This window comes from Gobio gobio, assembly GCF_949357685.1.
Source record: "Gobio gobio genome assembly, chromosome: 13".
Taxonomy (NCBI): Eukaryota; Metazoa; Chordata; class Actinopteri; order Cypriniformes; family Gobionidae; genus Gobio; species Gobio gobio.
This window is the reverse complement of record NC_137106.1, coordinates 45,185,685-45,202,906: the sequence shown is the minus strand read 5'-3', so window position 1 is coordinate 45,202,906 and position 17,222 is coordinate 45,185,685. Positions and strand designations below refer to the sequence as shown.

Genomic DNA, 17,222 nt, shown 5'->3' with positions numbered 1-17,222 from the left:
GTGTGTGCAGAGCTCTGTTTACGTTCACTAAACAACGGAAGTAGAAGAGTTAAATATATACACGCAGCGCATGAAAAAGAAAGCAATAGATACATGCATGCATGAGAAAATAAAGCGTGGCGCCGGACTCTGACCTGAAGCGTGCGCACACGCCTTCCATACAACATGCGATTGCGATTCAGTTCTCTTTCGCCGATTATTGGGTTTGAATGGTCAAAAACATGCAAAAATGCACATACTGGCGAGTACTCCGGTAAACACAGTCGGTATGTCTTTAGTGAACGTATACAGAGTTGAGTAAGAAATCGGAAGTGTTACAGTGTATTGGGTCCGTGCAGGTCTTAAAGGGCCGGACCAAATATTCTGTGTGATTAATGTCAATCAAACAACAGAAGAAAATAGGAAATCACCCCATATATTATATCAGTGTACAGTTAATTTATAGAGTGAAGACTAAGCAGTTGTTTTATATATGATTATGTAATTTCTTTCTTGAATGCTACTGTTAAATCCTACTGTGGCTGAAAAATAAAGCACAGTTTTTGTCATGTTGTTTGTAATTTGCATCTTTGCTTATTTTAATATATATATATATATATATATATATATATATATATATATATATATATATATATATATATATATATATATATATATATATATATATATATATATATATATATATATATATATATATATATATATATATATATATATATATATATATATAAACATTTAAATTAAATATCTATTACTTTTTATTAATAAATCAATTACTTATTAATATCAATTACTTGTTACAAAAATTACTTGTATTTTAAAATAAGATTTTGGTCATCCTGAATTGTTCAGCATAGTGAAAGGTTAGTGAATGTTATGAACATGATTGATAATAATGTGATTGTTGCAAACATCTCTGTAAGGATGCTCACACTGGCCTGTAATTATTATAGCAATAAGAGGAGGGAATGGTCAAAAAGCAGGGCAGGAAAATGCTGGCCAAGTGAGTTTTTAATTAAAGGTCCCATGGCATGACATTTTCATTTTATGAGGTTTTTCAACATTAATATGAGTTCCCCTAGCCTGAATATTGTCCCCAAGTGAATAGAAATGTTGATCGGTGTAAACCCGAGTTCTGGCTGTCTTTCTCTGCCTTTGAGAAAATGACAGGCCAGACTAGCCAATCCTGAAGTCTCCTGGTTTGACGTCCACACAGGAACGGTTTCCTCCCTTTCCTCCGCCCAGAGAATCTGGCACGCCCATGCAAACGCTCGAGAGATCATTGTTTGTGAACGAGTGAATGCTGGCAGTTTCTCAGTGTTTGGATGTACAAATGAAAACAGAAGTCTTTTTTCTGTTCCTTCTGATCTGTGATCAGTGATTTCTTATGAGCAGCTAATTATTTATTATTCGTGCACACACTGCGGCTTCTTTCTCTCCCGACAGAACGGTGTTTTCGTGTTTTCTATCTTGTGAGTCAGTGTTTTTGTACGTCCTCGTCGCGTCTATCTGTTCTACAATGTGCATACATTCATGAGTTTCTGCTCAACATCAGCAGACTCACATCTCTTTAGAGATAAACCTCACGCACGCCGAGGCTTGGGCTGCACTGACCGGTCGGCCTTCAACATCCCCGACCCCCAGTACTGCATCTGGCCCACAGCGGAGGCACCATACGCGGCGCGAGATTAAGCAGAAGGGGGGTAAGCGTGAGGGTATCCGGCTAGGCTAGCTATCCCCACAATAAACTGGATTACATTCGATTACTGCTGTTGTGTCTTTGTTTGCGCTGTGTCACTGACGCTTTTCATATGATTGGAACATATCTAAAAATAATGCTATAATCAACACTTACTAACTCGTTCATCTCGCTGTAATGGTACATTGCATGTGTTACAAAGTTGGTAATAATGATGAAGATGGACTCGGCGTGACTGGGACTCGTGTTTATTCAGAACTCTCAGATACAAACACAATAAACTCGCGCTGACAGACAGCGCTCTCACAACGTGATGTCCGGTTCGCGTGATGTCCGGTTCGCGAACGAATCATTCTTTTGAATCGGTTCTTTTTAGTGAACCGAACCATTTCACCAAATCGGACTGAATCGTTCTAAACGGTTCGAGTCTCCAGTCAGCGCTGATCCATAATTTACTAAAGTTACTAACTTTCTGACATGAGTGACAGCCCCTCCGACTAGAAATAAACGAATAACCTGAAGTATATTCTAGTAACTACAACAGTTCACTGAACTGAGACATGCTGAGAGAACTGATGTGAAGTGAACTCAGGTCCGTCCGTCTCTCTGGCAGCAGCTCGTGCCTCGTAGACCTCGTTAAACCACGCCCCCTCCGCTCATTTCAAATGCAAAGATGTCAGCCAATCACAACAGTGGGCGTTTTTTACTGAAGTCTCACAGCAGACACGCCTCTTGAAACAGGGCATTCAGCCACAGGGCAAACAACAGTATGCAGTATGCCTTTTGTTTCTAAATTATGACATTTTATGATGTAAAAATCATACTAACAATATAAGTACACCTCAGGAAACATAAAATAATAGAAAAATGCCATGCCATGGGACCTTTAAAAAATTGATAAAACAATGAATAGTAAGTTCTGTCATATTATTAAATTACTTTTACAGTTTTTTTTTTTCTTCTTTTTGCCATCGTATGGATTCAGCATCGGTATCGAGGTATTTTAGTCTGGTATCGTATTGAAGTCATAATTTTATTATCGTGACAACACTAACTGAAAGTGGGCATTTAATATCAGAATGGAGTCAGGAACGTGGAAGCATAAGGTCCAGAGCATCTGCAAGTATCCCAATGATCCCATTTATATTTGCTATTATTGCTTTAACTTAAATAGCCTAAATTTACACTACCAGTCTAAAGTTTGAATATATAACTTTTTTCTTGTTTAGGTTTTTGATGTTGAAAATGTTCAAAAGTGACAGTAAAAAAAAATGTACAATGGTTTCCACAAAGAAACTGAAGCAGCACAACTGTTTTCAACATTGATAATAATCATGAATGTTTCTTTAGCATCAAATCTTCATGATTTCTGAAGGATCATGTGACTGAAGACTGTAGTAATGATGCTGAAAATTCAGCTTTGATCACAGGAATAAAATACATTTTACAATATATTCACATAGAAAACCGCTGTTTTAAATTGTAATAATATTTCACAATATTACGGGTTGTGCTGTGTTTTTGATCAAATAAACGAAGCCTTGAGCAGAAGAGGCGTCTTTCAAAAAAATCTGAATTGTTCCAAACGTTTCACATCGATGTACATTAAGCAGCATTTTATTACTGCGTTACCTACAAAAGCAACCTAAAACAATGTCTAATTATCTTTTTGGCTACGTCATTACCAATAGTGCAGCGTATCGAGCATCAGACAATAACAAAACTTGTTACAGAGGTGGAGGAAATAATTTAAGTTTGATATCCATTTCAATAATAGAGTGCAGATGAATTGGGGCAGGAACGTGTATTAAAAAGTAGGGTTCATACTGTAGAACAGGGCTGTGGGACATTAAAGAATGATACTCACTCTTCAGCCATACGCGTGTCTTTCAGAATGTGAACATAGATAAAGAGAGCCTGCTCATGTTTCCCCATACGGCCCAAGAGCAGAGCCCTCTCCTCCAACAGACCTGACAGAGAGAGGAAAGAAGAACAATATGTGTCATCCAGCTTTATTTCCAGACTTCACAGTGTAATGTCTCTGACCTCTGGACTCACCATCAAATGGGAAATCACTTATGAGTCGCTCTGGCTCATAGCTGCTGGAAACTTCCAGAAATGACAGAAGCTTGTTTCTGAACTCTCCGAGCTCTCCCGCCTCCTTTCCTGCAGCTACAGCTGAAACACCTGGACACAGTCAACACAACGTGTTTGGTCTGTACTTTCATATAGCAGGACAAAATTTAATTTTAGATATGTTTATGGATACTTTGAGGCACAAATGGCGTTTTCATGTTATCCATTACTTTGGCAACACTTTACAATAAAGATTCATTTGTTAACATTAGTTAAAGCATTATTAGCTAAAATGAACTAACAATTAGCAATATGTGTTTTCTAGCATTTATGAAACTTTAATAATTTTAGTTAATAAAAAATACTATTGTTCATTATTTGTTCATGTTAGTTCACAGTGCATTAAGTAATACTGTAATAAAGCAGTGTATGACCGCTGCGTGTCTGACCTTCAGGTAGTGAGTTGAGGTACGCTTTCATGAGGCCTTGCACCTTCTCCAGGTAGAGCTGGATCAGAACATTGTGGAACTCGGGCCGTGTCTCTTCCCACATGTAAATGATGTGTTCCAGGTATGGGATAGCCAGCTCCTTGAACCCCTCCTTCAGGAAGTTTAACACCTTATCCCTGGGTAGGGTCTCCACCTCCGTCAGGTCCTCAGTGAAGATCTGACAGCAACAAAATTAAACTCAAGCTCTTCAAGATGACCACAGAAGGCATATAGATACAACCAGACCATGTATATCTCACCTTCAGCCCATCCTCGGGACAAATCTTCAGAACCCACGGTGAAAACTCAATGATGATGCCTAGGTTCTCCACACCTGTGCAGAAAGACACCATGTCACTGGTGAGCTGGAGCATTTGTCTTACAAATTCACATATTGTTGTAAGTTATCAATCATCCCAGTGTTACTAATACGCAGAATCTGTGGGCTGTTTTTGCATTTTCTACACTGTATTTTTGGGAAAAATCTGTGCAATTGATTTTTTTTTAACATTACAAAATATGTTAAAGTCCTCTTGTAGTCAATGATTTTATGCCTTAAAACTCATTTTTGATCATCAAAAAGACATTTAAAAGTTTTTTCCTCAGAAAAAAAATGTCTTCATGCCTTAAAATAGCTTGAATGTAACTCTATGCCAATGCTTTATATAGTATATGTGGTTCCATGATGAATATGGAAATTAGCCCCGCCTCCACTCACTCACTCACACCAGCTCAGAATACCTGATCCACTTGGTGGGGTCAAATTTTCTGTAGTAAACACTGCACAATGGTAACGCTCTTTACAACGCTGGACACAACGGTAATTAATATGATTATGATATGATTTTGAGACTGCAGTTTTTAAGGAGAAAATACTCAGCAAAGGTGTTGACTTTGCACATGGTTTGTCTTAAAGCACATTTAAAAACACCACACAGACATATAAACAACATTAAAAACGTGTTTTTCACCACAGCGGGTTTTTAAATAGACCTGAGACTATACTCTTATTGGTAGCTGAAATAATCAAATTTGTGAAAATATTTAATAAAAATTAAAGAGGTTGGAGTAGGTCTGCATAATTTGGGTGGGAAAATCTAATTGGGATTTTTCTGATAAAAATTGTGATAGCAATTTAAAAATTAAAGGTTTGCTGTGCTTGGTTGTAGGACGGCACAATTTGGGCAACATTTTGCTATTACAAACCATTTTTGCTATATAATAATAATAATAATAATAATAATAATAATAATAATAACTAAATAAAAACATAATTAACTACATAGAAATATAAACATTAAAGGGGTCATGAACTGGCTTTTTTAATTTCTTTATACTGTTGTCTGAGCTCAAAGTATGACGTTCGCATGGTTTTTAAATAAAAAAACATGATGAATAAGTAATAGGCTATTTTCTTCCCTGGTTTTGAGCCTCTCTCATGGAACGCTCTGTTTTTATGGGCGTGCCGCACTGAAGACTTGGAAGTAAATGCCCACTGCAGTGATTGGATAACAGTTTTGCATATTATAATGAGCTCGGGCTTCCCTGTCATTACACTTGAGGAATTGTTTTGCAAACTTCCAATGTGGAGAAACGGCAACCGGAATGATTCGCCCACAGGGCTCGCAAAATGTCTTTAACAAACAAACACAATGATTTATCGCTCATCCACCCGCAATTAAATGGAATGTTATTTTTTTTTACTTGGCCGGCCCGATCAGTGGATATAACCGCAAACCGTGCATCACTAACACACGCGCACGCACGCACACACACACACACACACGAGCGCATGTTCGTATCTGATCACGAATCGCAGGACAATGAACCAACTCAAATACAAAGCCTGTGACAGCATGGAAGTTATGTTTAGTTAGACACGTACATAATCAGTAGATATAAAACGTAACAATGCAATACTATCACATATAAAAAACATTTTTACTCACATATCATTCCTGTGCAACAATTAACTAAATATTAAGAGATAAAATATGATTTTAAGTCATAATAATGAGATAAAAAGTTGAAAATATGACATGCTAAGTCATAATTATAAGATAAAATAAAAGTCTAAAGTTTAAAAGTCCCCATTATTAGATAAAAAGTAAAAAATATGTCATGTCAGGCCATTGTGAGATGAACAGTTGAAATTAGGACTTTAGGAATTCTGAGACAAAAAAAAAATTAATTTTGGATTTAAAGTAAAAATTATGATTAAACGTCCTAATCATGAGAAAAAAAGCTGAAATTAGATTTAAAAAAAAATCTAAATTATGACCCAAGAACACACTAAGATATTTAAGAGATGAAATGCATGAACTGCTAATTATTCTTTTTAATTATTCTTTTTCCCAAGTTGTAAGTCGCTTTGGATAAAAGCGTCTGCTAAATGCATAAATGTGTAAATGTAAATGTAAATGCGCTTTTAATTTTTTGATTCACACTTATAATAATAATATTTACATTATTGTTTTCATTTTGTGGAATATTGTTTTTGGTGGTGTTTCACCACAATCTGATGTCAAAGAGAGTCACATTCGCAGATCGAACGAGATTGAGTCAGCTGTCAATAAAACCTTTTATTTGACTAACAAGGACATGTGTAAAATAAACACAGCTGCGCTTCACTCTTACATTTTTTTTAATTAAAATTCAATCCCACTAATCAATATTGCAATTTTGGCTTGATTTTGATTAATTTCGCAGCCCTAATCTAATGAATTTAAGCAGCTGCAGAATTCATGAGAGTTTGCTAGTAAGATTCTGGCTCGACCTTCAGACAAAAGTGGGCATCCAAATACTCAAATAGCACTCGTCTTGTCTGTTGACAACATTAAACTACAGTGAGGTAATGTGCGGTAAATGAGTGTGTAAACTCACCCAGCCTCTGAAGATACTGCACAGTCCTCTCATGCCCCTTGAGAGGAGAGTTGGCTTTAGTGGACTGATCCAGCAGAACCTGCAGAGCTGAATAATCACACTTCTGTAAGTCAATTGAACTGAATGAGGAAGATGACACAAAAATGTTCAGGGGCGACACACAATCTGCAGCATCATGGCAGAAATGGATATGTACTTTTCAGGTGACTACTGAATTTCATGTCACAAGAGAGAAAGACTGGTGCTGTAAAAAGCATATATTGACAGTAGGGTTGGGTATCAAAAACCATGTAAATTTTAATATGACTTTAAACTATTCAAGCGCAAGAAGACCCACAAAATATATTCTGTGCTGCATACACATCCAAAGTGCGCACAGGAATCCACCTCTCATTTCTCAGTTCTCTTCCGCATCTTTTTGCACTTGGACAAATATACACAAAAATATTTCAAAAATTCTCATATAAACACAGTCATTTATCTCTTAAGTGAATGTAACCAGTTGACAAAGAAAACGCATGTGTAAGGGCTCGTTTTTGCTTTGAAAACCGTGCAGGCAGTGGAATGGGGTAAAAACATGTTTTTTTTTTTAAGTTGAACTAATTTTAACTTGAACACCACATTTTTAGAACGCTGTGTCATGCGTGAGATGCTGCAAAAGATGCAAGACGCGAGTGCAGTGGATAATAATATATAATGTATAATGAACTGACGGTAACAAGGTTGTGCTGTTGACGCTCATGCAGCCTCTCAAGGAGAAATCACAACAAATGAGCGCCGCTCACAGAGAGAAACTCAGTTAACACACTGCAGTAAAAATTCTAAATGTGGAGTTCTTATGTTTATAACATATGATACAGTTAAGCAACACCACATGAGCAAGAGTTCTGTTTTCCTGAATACCATCACGATTGAAAATGTGACACTGATTTCATGTGACAGTTCCATAATCAATTATTAAGATTAAGTTACTAACATTTTAGATGCAATATTGAGTATTTTTGTTCCATTTCAGCAGCAAAAAGTTCCAAACAAAGACCACAGCAGAACCATAACGCATCTCACAGTGTGTTACTGAATGATTCAGTGTTTTGAATGAATCAAAGATTCAATTATCTATTCATAAACGACTGCCTCATTCCTGAACGAATCAGCCGTTTTAACAAATCGACTCAATGACTCACTCCTTCAGACGGTCACCTGCGCCACCTACTGGTGGTTTAGTTTCATGTTTAAACATTATTTCCAACAGGTCTTATTTGTATATACAAAAAATATTTAAAACAATCTCATAACATTATTTAATGCTATGAGATTTAAGTTGTAATTTTTCAGTGTAAATTATTTAATTTAATTGGTAACAGCCCTATTGTGTCTTATTCTAATTTCATTTATTGATCAAATTTAAGAACATAAAAGGAAAGCAGAAGCATAGGCTATATTTAATAAGATTAGGGGGAAAATGTACTTTGTAAAAGGTAAAAATATCACAAATATGCAGATTTAAAATATGTCAAAGCTGATTGAACACAGGTGAGAATATTGCTTCAGAAATGTATATTTACAAATTTAAATTATATTTACAACACACAAAAAAACAAGCACATTTTTTACTCGGAAAAGTGAATCCAGATTTACGAACAGGCTTAATGTCAAGCCCTGTGACAGCAGCCTAAATATATCTACTGCCGTCTCTATAATAATGTCAATCAAACAACAAAAGACAAAGAGAAAATTCACTCACTGTTCTTGACTGAATAACTTTTGTAACTATATTTGTAATGTATATTTTATTTATAAAGTGCACTGTAACTTTACATTTGATTACAGTTTCAGTACCTGATTATCTTAAAACACTGTTTATTTCAATCGTATCTTTGTTCAGTTGTATTTATTTGTGCAATTACTAATTTGTTTATTTGGTCTTTTAATTACTGAGTGTTTACTTGTCTTTAATTATGCTTATCAAAAAAAATATTTTTGAATGCTTTTTTGCCAGTTATTTACGCAAATGTTAAAAAAGCTGATTTAAAAGGTTAGTGAAACTTCAATAAATCAATCACATAAATAACAACTGCATGAGTATGACGTTGTCAAATAGAGAGAGAAGGCAATCAGTGTATATTCATGAAACAGTTTGTGACAGTGATGTTTATATAAGGAATTTTTCTTGGCTGCACTGAGGGTTTATTAGGCAGTATGGATCTACACGGCCTGGTCCTCATCAGCAGTCTCTTCTGTAAGGCATGACATCAACAAAACATCTCTATAAACAAGAGCTGATCTGAGTCCTCCAAATGATGTTCAGATGCTTGGGTTTAGCAGAGGGATGAGCAACATGTCAGACAACCACAGACATTAAACTGCCAATGGAGATTCCTCAGGCGCACGTAAACATTCATATGGATGATGCAAGTTTTCAGTAAGCAGTTGATAAGACTGTGCAAACCTTTTTGGTGAAGGCCTTTCTTCTCATAGAGGATGATGAGTTCGCTGTATTTATGGGCTTTCTTTAGCACGTACTCGCTCTCCTCTATGTGACAGTGGTTGTTCTCCAGCCGCAGGAGAGGAGACACCAAGGCTACATTGGTCTGCGGATTAAAGAACAAAACAAAAACTATAAACAAAACAGAATCCATTACAGAGTGTTGAGCTAAACTAGCTTTAACTGCAGTCTACCTAGGCATCATCGACAAGTATATATACATTTATACATCATAATTCTCATACTGACTTGTTAAAGTAATGACAGTATTACAATGAGCATTGCACAGGGAACATTTTTTACTGGGGGCATTTTGTAACGAAAATTTTATTTGAATTTGTTTTAACAGTTTGAAGGAAAACATTTTAGAGTTTACGGCACAATTATCTAAATAATTAATCACACCTTACAATTATTCGTGAGCTTATCCTAATATTCAATGTCAACTTTGGCTTATTGTAGTACATCCTGATAAAAATTGATCAAGATTCTGAAAAGTCACAAAATTCCTATAGAAAAGTATAAATAGCTAGCCTGACAAGCCAGACCCACATCCAGATGTTGGGTCTGGGAACTCACCATTGGCAGGGCTCAATCCGAGGGGCGGGATAAACGGTTATCTATCAAATTCCCTCTGCACGCAATAGGATAGCGCTACAACCAACCAGAGCAACGAAGAAGGTGAAGCAGAGATAGTTGATAGATTAAACTTTTGCCATATCCGGTTGAACACATCTTCCTTTCTTAAGAATGTCTTCAGTGCCGTTCTTTGTTCTTTTCTCAAAGAAAAGCTTAACTCCAAGTCTTCCAGAGTCACGGCCAAAGCCGATTCGAAAGACCGCTGTTCGCCAGCTTCTTTGTTTACAAGTAGCACACGGAACCGCCGCAGTTTGGGCTCTGTAAGATTTCTAAATGTTTTTGAAAGAAGTCTCTTCTGCTCACAAGGCTGAATTTATTTGATCGAAAACACAGTAAAAACAGTAATATTGTGAAATATTACAATTACAATTACATATTACAATTACAATTACATATTACAATTACAATTAAAAATAACTGTTTTCTATTTTAATATATTGAAAAATGTTATTCATTTCTGTGATTCAATGCTGAATTTTTAGCAGTCTTCAGTGTCATGTGATCCTTCAGGAACCACCCAGTGTTTCTCATTAATTACCTAGATTCTGGCAGTTTCATAGTGAACTGAAAATATTTTTACACTTCTCAAAATAACATAAAAAGTCTCTAACGTTGTGTTTTGCACCACAGCTTTGGCAAAGCATCTGCCAGTCGAACTAAAATCAAAAGCACAATATTGCCCTTATCAAAAGGCTGCAAGTATATAGTGTGTTGCACTGGGTGTTTCAAAGTGGAGAGCACATTTTGCTCACGCAATCAGCTTGTGACCCTGTGTTTTCTGTTTCAGTTTACAGTGGATTAATCAAACTGTATTTCAATTTGATTTATTCATGCTGTTATTTCACATTCTGTGAGATTAACGTACATTTGCGAATGCAACGGGCAACAGTTTTGCACATCATTTCCAGCATTTTGTGGACAGATAATTTCAGCATTTCACTAGATTTGTAATGAGATATATTTATAAGCCTGTTTTCACAGAAACTGCAGCCAAAATAGAAGTCATATGTCATAATGCGTCAGGAAGCTCACGCCACAGACTGCCATGAACGCAATAATAATGCGTTATAATACATTTCGTAATAATGTAGGAAATAACGTTCAGCTTCTTGCACAGAACGATCATTTTGCTTCTTAAGATCTCAATGTATCGTCAGGAGCCATGGGTATTAATTTAGTTTTGCCTGTATGTTTTTTTGACTCCCAAAGTGACGGTAGCCATTGACTTGCATTGTATGAATCACCAAAGACCACCGCAAATTTACATTTTTGGGTGTACTAAACCTTTAGAGCTTAGTGAGATGCAATCACCAGAGTCTACTTTCAACATCCGTTAGAACTGTGAGCATTAATCAAGACTCACGACGGCTTAGAACAGAGCTATTGAGAACAACCTGAAGGTCTTACATGGAGGTAACATTTGAGCAGGGTGGTATCGATGATCTGAAGCAGTTTCTTGCGGCTCTTGATGGTGGGGGTTCCCTCCATGAGAGGGGAGGTGGTAGAGGGGTCCGAGTCATTCAGCTGCTTCACTAAATGACTGCGTTTCTATCAAAAACACAAAGACAAAACTGTAATAACAAGTTTGCAATACACTCAGTATGAACTTCAAAAATCATGAATACCTGTGTCAGGTAGTCTATGAGGGCTAGGTGGGCTTTCTCCAGCTCGGCTCCAGACAGTGTGGGCAGAGGGTTGGGGTAGTGCAGCTGTTTGCGGTAGTCAGAGGGAAGGAGGTCTGGATACAGTCCAATAACATGAGTCGGATCTATACAAGAAGAGCAAATCAGCTTTTACCAATTATATAGAGTGCTGCAGTGATGGCGTATATGTTTGGAGGGGCCAAAACGAGTTGCATTTTGCACTCGTCCTGAAGTCAATGGGTTTTTGGTTAAATGCCTGAATTGAGATTTGTGGTAAACACAAGCTTAAAGGTTCAGTGTGTAAATTTTTGTGGCATCTAGTGGTGAGGTTGCACATTGCAACCCCTTACCCCTCCCTTTTGAAGCACATAGAGAAGCTACCGTGGCAGACACAGGACAAAGATGTCATCATCCGAGACAGCAGAGAGTAGCTAGTGCTCTGTACAGCAGTTTGTCCCGTTTAGGGCTACTGTAGAAACATGTCGCAAAATGGCGACTTCACTGTAAGGGGACCCGCAGTGTATGTAGATAGAAACGGCTCATTCTAAGGTAATAAAAACATAACGGTTCATTAAGTAAGTTCTTTATACGCCACTGAAAACATAGTTAAGTATATTATATTGCATTTCTGTCAATAGATCCTCATAAATACTACACACTGCACCTTTAAAATATCATGTTTTGATGTTTTATTCTATGGCTTAAAGCACATCAATAATAACCCCTTGTGAAGTTTTTACTTGAAAAAGCAGTTTGCTAACAAGTTTCTAAATGAGACTAGAGAGTCTGGGACATTTAAAGGTGCAGTGTGTAATATTTAGGAGTTTATATTGACAGAAATGCAATATAATATACATAACTATGTTTTCAGTGGTGTATAAAGACCTTACATAATGAACCGTTATGTTTTTATTACCTTAGAATGAGAATTTCTATCTACATACATGGTGGGTTCCCTTAAGGCCCTTTCACACTGAACGCAATTTTGACGTGCGAATAATTCGCGCGATGGTTTTATTTTTCGATCAGCTGTATGTGCAATGGGTGCTTCCACACTGAAAAAACGATGTTTATTTTTTTTGTTTCGATGTCGATTTTTTTTAACACTCGCAGCGACAGAAAAGGCTTAAACCAATCACATACAAGGAAACAAAGGTGACGAAATGTCCAGTTGATGTCACTAGCCATTCAATCAACATTAACCTTTGCCAGGTATCGCATTTCTCACGAGATTACAGCTGTAGTTGTGTTTACAGCTGTACAGATGCAGCTGTGTTTGCCCACTATAGGCTACAGATTACGATATTATAATCAATACATTGATTTTTTTTTTATCTAATTGTGTCCGCGACTATAGAAAGTGAATGTATTTCCGTCAGTACGACTGTGGCACTTAAATGTTTACATTGTGACTCAACTGGAAACACAGCAGCTCCGGATCAGGCCGTTCCTGAAGAGAGTGTGTGTGTGTGTGTGTGTGTGTGTGTGTGTGTGTGTGTGTGTGTGTGGGCATGTTTTCGTGAAATATCAGGACACAAATGTGTATAATGACATGGGTATGACATAGGTATTACAAAAAGAGGGTGACATATGAGGACGTTCCCCATGTCCTCACTTTTCAAAATGCTTATAAATCACACAGAACGAGTTTTTTTTCACAGAAAGTGAACTGCACAGTCTCCTGTGAGGGTTAGGTTTAGGGGCAGGGGCAGTGTAAGGGGATAGAAAATACGGTTTTTACAGTATAAAAACCATTACGCCTATGGAATGTCCTCACATTTCACAAAAACAAACATGTGTGTGTGTGTGTGTGTGTGTGTGTGTGTGTGTGTGTGTGTCGTCAGATGTGCTGCTACCGTCTCTGTCTGGAGGAGCTCCTCAAATTGTCCCACGGACATTTGAAAGTAAGTTCGGAACCGGCCATGATAAAGTTTTAGCTCCTGTACAAGATTAGCATACTCCCCTTCAGACTCTCTGTTCTTTAAGACTGGGTACACCCAAAACCTTCTTCTCTGTCTTTTAAAGAAAATTAAAAGCTCGTCTCCACTGAATGATTACGTGTCCGTGTTTCTCAGCTGTCGCCGCGAATGTTTTGGAATGTTAGAGCTCTGAAACGTCGCAAACTCGCGTCACGGCTGGTGTGAATGGTTTTAACGCGAACTATTCGCACACGAAATATTCGCTTTTCCCGCTTCGCTTTTTCGTTACGCGTCCGGTGTGATAGGGCCTTTACAGTGAAGCCACGTCATGTTTCTACAGTAGCCCTAAACGGACAAACTGCTCTACAGAACGCTAGCTACTCTCTGTCTCAGATGACATGTTTGTCCTGTCGGCCACCGTAGCTTCTCTGGCCCTGTCCCAAATGAACACTGAACTAGGCTTGCTGCCATAGTCAGTGTTGATGGTGTTACCGGAGTTCAGGCAAAACACTGGTTACATCACATAGTAATAAAATAATTTAGTTCAGTTAGATAACAGACACTACAAATAAAAACTAAACGTGTCTGCTTAATAAAGTGCAAGATGAACGAGAGTCGCAGCACTGACCAGCAGAAGGAGTCAGATTTCATTTATCAAGAGGAGCTGAATGACAAGATGATCGCGGCAGATTTGGTTTCAAAGCAAAATGTAAAAGCACCTATTTAAGGGAGTTTGTCATTGTACTGTTTTGTTGTTGTGTTTTTCATTAAGAATAATAGGCCAATGAACCCATAATTCAAGCAACCCGCCCCAGGATTGGCGCTAATTCTAAACCGAAAGTAAAATGCGCATTCATTCATTCACGGCCGCACAGTGTGCACGCATATACAGGGAGTGCAGAATTATTAGGCACGTTGATTTTCTGATCATATTTTTTTCCCAGGCACATTTGACCAATTCCAAACCACAGTAATCCTAATAACTACTATTGATTTAGTATTTAATAATGTATAAGTGATATATAATTGTTCATGAAGGCTGGAAATGAAAATCACCTTATATTCAGGTGTGCAGAATTATTAGGCATGTTTTCTTTTACAGATAAATTGAGCCAAAAAAGAGATTTAACTCAGACTGAAAAGTCAAAAAGTATTAAATGCCCATGAGAAGGATGCAATACTAATGCAATACTAGACATTGCAGTTAAGGCATGACCATTGGACAGTGAAATGCTCGTTGGGTCAGCAGGGTCAGACAAAAACAGGTGGTGAAGAAAAGACACCTGTTAACTGCAAAAGAATTAAGAATTAAGGTGAAGAATTAAGGGTGAAACCATCAGGAACCCTTTAGTCTCCAGCGCCACCATTTTCCAGAGCTGCAACCTACCAGGAGTCTCCAGAAGTGCAAGGTGTCAGGATCTCAGAGACTTCAGTTAGGTAAAGAATCCTAAAAAATGACCCCCACTAGATAAGAATCACAAGCTGGAGTGTTGTAAAATACATGAAGAAGGTTTTTTTATAGGCTTTATGGACAGATAGGTTGAGAGTGACTCTTGAAGGACCAGCTCCTCATCCTCTAGTACCACTGTTTGAAGAATTCATCTTCCAGAATCTGGCAGTACGTTTTGGGAGTTCATTTTTAGTCCATCTCTGCAAAACGGACTTCAGTTTGTCATTGTACTGTTTTGTTGTTGTGTTTTTCATTAAGAATAATAGGCCAATGAACCCATAATTCAAGCAACCCGCCCCAGGATTGGCGCTAATTCTAAACCGAAAGTAAAATGCGCATTCATTCATTCATTCATTCATTCATTCATTCATTCATTCATTCATTCATTCACGGCCGCACAGTGTGCACGCATATACAACCGCACTGTCATTCACGGTGCGTGTCCACTGGTGCGTTTTCTGTTAATTCCTATGGAAACTCAACTTCCATAGAATTAATTGAAAACACTAACTTTTCTCCGCACCATAATGAATGCCCAAACAGCTGTCCGCACCATAATGCCCAAACGGCTGTACGCACCATAATGCCCAAACGGCTGTACGCACCATAATGCCCAAACGGCTGTAAGCACCATAATGAATGCCAGAGCGGCCGTGCGCATTTTACTTTCGGTTTAGAATTAGCGAGATAAAAGCCCCCGTCGGTGATACCGGTATTACCGGTGTTGTCACACGTCGATTAACGGGTGGGGAAATATCCTCACGTCACATTCCTACACTGAACCTTAACAGGTAAGCTCATCTACTCACTAGTCTTTTTCACAGCCTGGCTCTTTATAATCGTGGTCTTGCAAACTATTCTAACTCTAAATTTCAGGGAAAATGTTTTTATTTAAAGAAAGAGTTGTTGAAGCTTAATGGTGGAGACATTGAAGTCATGTGACCGTGCTGTTTATATATCCTATGTTTAGCCTTTTATTTCAGGTGACTGTATTTTCATGATGAACAAAACGTGTATGAATCATAAACTTTTGTTGGTCACAGAGCTTCTTTTCTGCAATGATCCAAAAGCTAATGGAAAAATCCTATTGGGTTTTTGTTGAGGGAAGCAGAGTGATGCAAATTTACGGGTTAACTTACGAAAATACACCCTCAGTGTGGAACTCTATTATTCATATATCTTACTGTGCTGGTGCAATGGCTCTCTCTAGTGGACTATAAGATGCAACTCAGCCTTATTCAGCAAGACCACAGATAATCTGAGGTTTATCAGACACAAAAATGAAAAGAACTTTCCAAAACTTGAATCTGACCAGTTGGCATTTTATCAGTCTACTGGGAAGTTTCTCTTGAATATTTGAATGTGCTGGTCAAGGAACTCAATTACAACTTGAATCAATGTATTCTTTTCTCATGTGTGGTGCATCAACACTCCTGTATGAACTCAACACACCTGTGCCTAATTTAGCAAACACCTGCATGGAGTCGTCAAAGCGCTTCTGACAGAACAGGTTGAAGGCATACAGGTTCTGAATGTGATGGATCTGTTGTCTCTTGTCTGCATCTAAATCATCCTTCATTTTCTGAGGAAAGATGAGACAGAAACAAGGTCAACATAGGATACACACTGTGTACTTTGCATGCTGGATGTTAAAACCAGTGTTTCTCACCGCTAGCTGAAGCGCCAGTTCAAACTGTTTGTCCTGTAGCAGCTGCCGTATCTGGCTGGCAATAGAGACCGGCACCAGACGCCAAACAAAATGATTGCTTGCGACATAGACAACATTTGATCTGCGAAATCAGAGAGGGAAAGAAATCAGACTCGATTTGAAAATAGCCAGATTCAAGCTTTTACATGATTCATTTTTTTTCCTGCTGATGGGGTTATTTCAGGTCTACACCAGCCCCTATCAATCCAATCGAAATTTCATTCAGATCAAA

At 37.7% G+C, this 17,222-nt stretch overlaps 1 protein-coding gene across 1 annotated transcript in view; it reads right to left on the bottom strand.

The window, feature by feature from the left end:
* Nucleotides 1–17,222, bottom strand: part of vps39 (VPS39 subunit of HOPS complex) — a 42,341-nt gene that overhangs the window by 15,524 nt on the left and 9,595 nt on the right. The window contains exons 10-19 of the mRNA XM_079833309.1: nt 16,952–17,072; nt 16,735–16,864; nt 11,896–12,038; nt 11,678–11,818; nt 9,596–9,737; nt 7,147–7,233; nt 4,524–4,597; nt 4,225–4,441; nt 3,758–3,886; nt 3,567–3,669 (exon numbers count right to left, since the gene is read on the bottom strand). Coding sequence (XP_079689435.1) covers nt 3,567–3,669; nt 3,758–3,886; nt 4,225–4,441; nt 4,524–4,597; nt 7,147–7,233; nt 9,596–9,737; nt 11,678–11,818; nt 11,896–12,038; nt 16,735–16,864; nt 16,952–17,072 — 1,287 coding nt within the window. The remainder of the gene's footprint in view (nt 1–3,566; nt 3,670–3,757; nt 3,887–4,224; nt 4,442–4,523; nt 4,598–7,146; nt 7,234–9,595; nt 9,738–11,677; nt 11,819–11,895; nt 12,039–16,734; nt 16,865–16,951; nt 17,073–17,222) is intronic.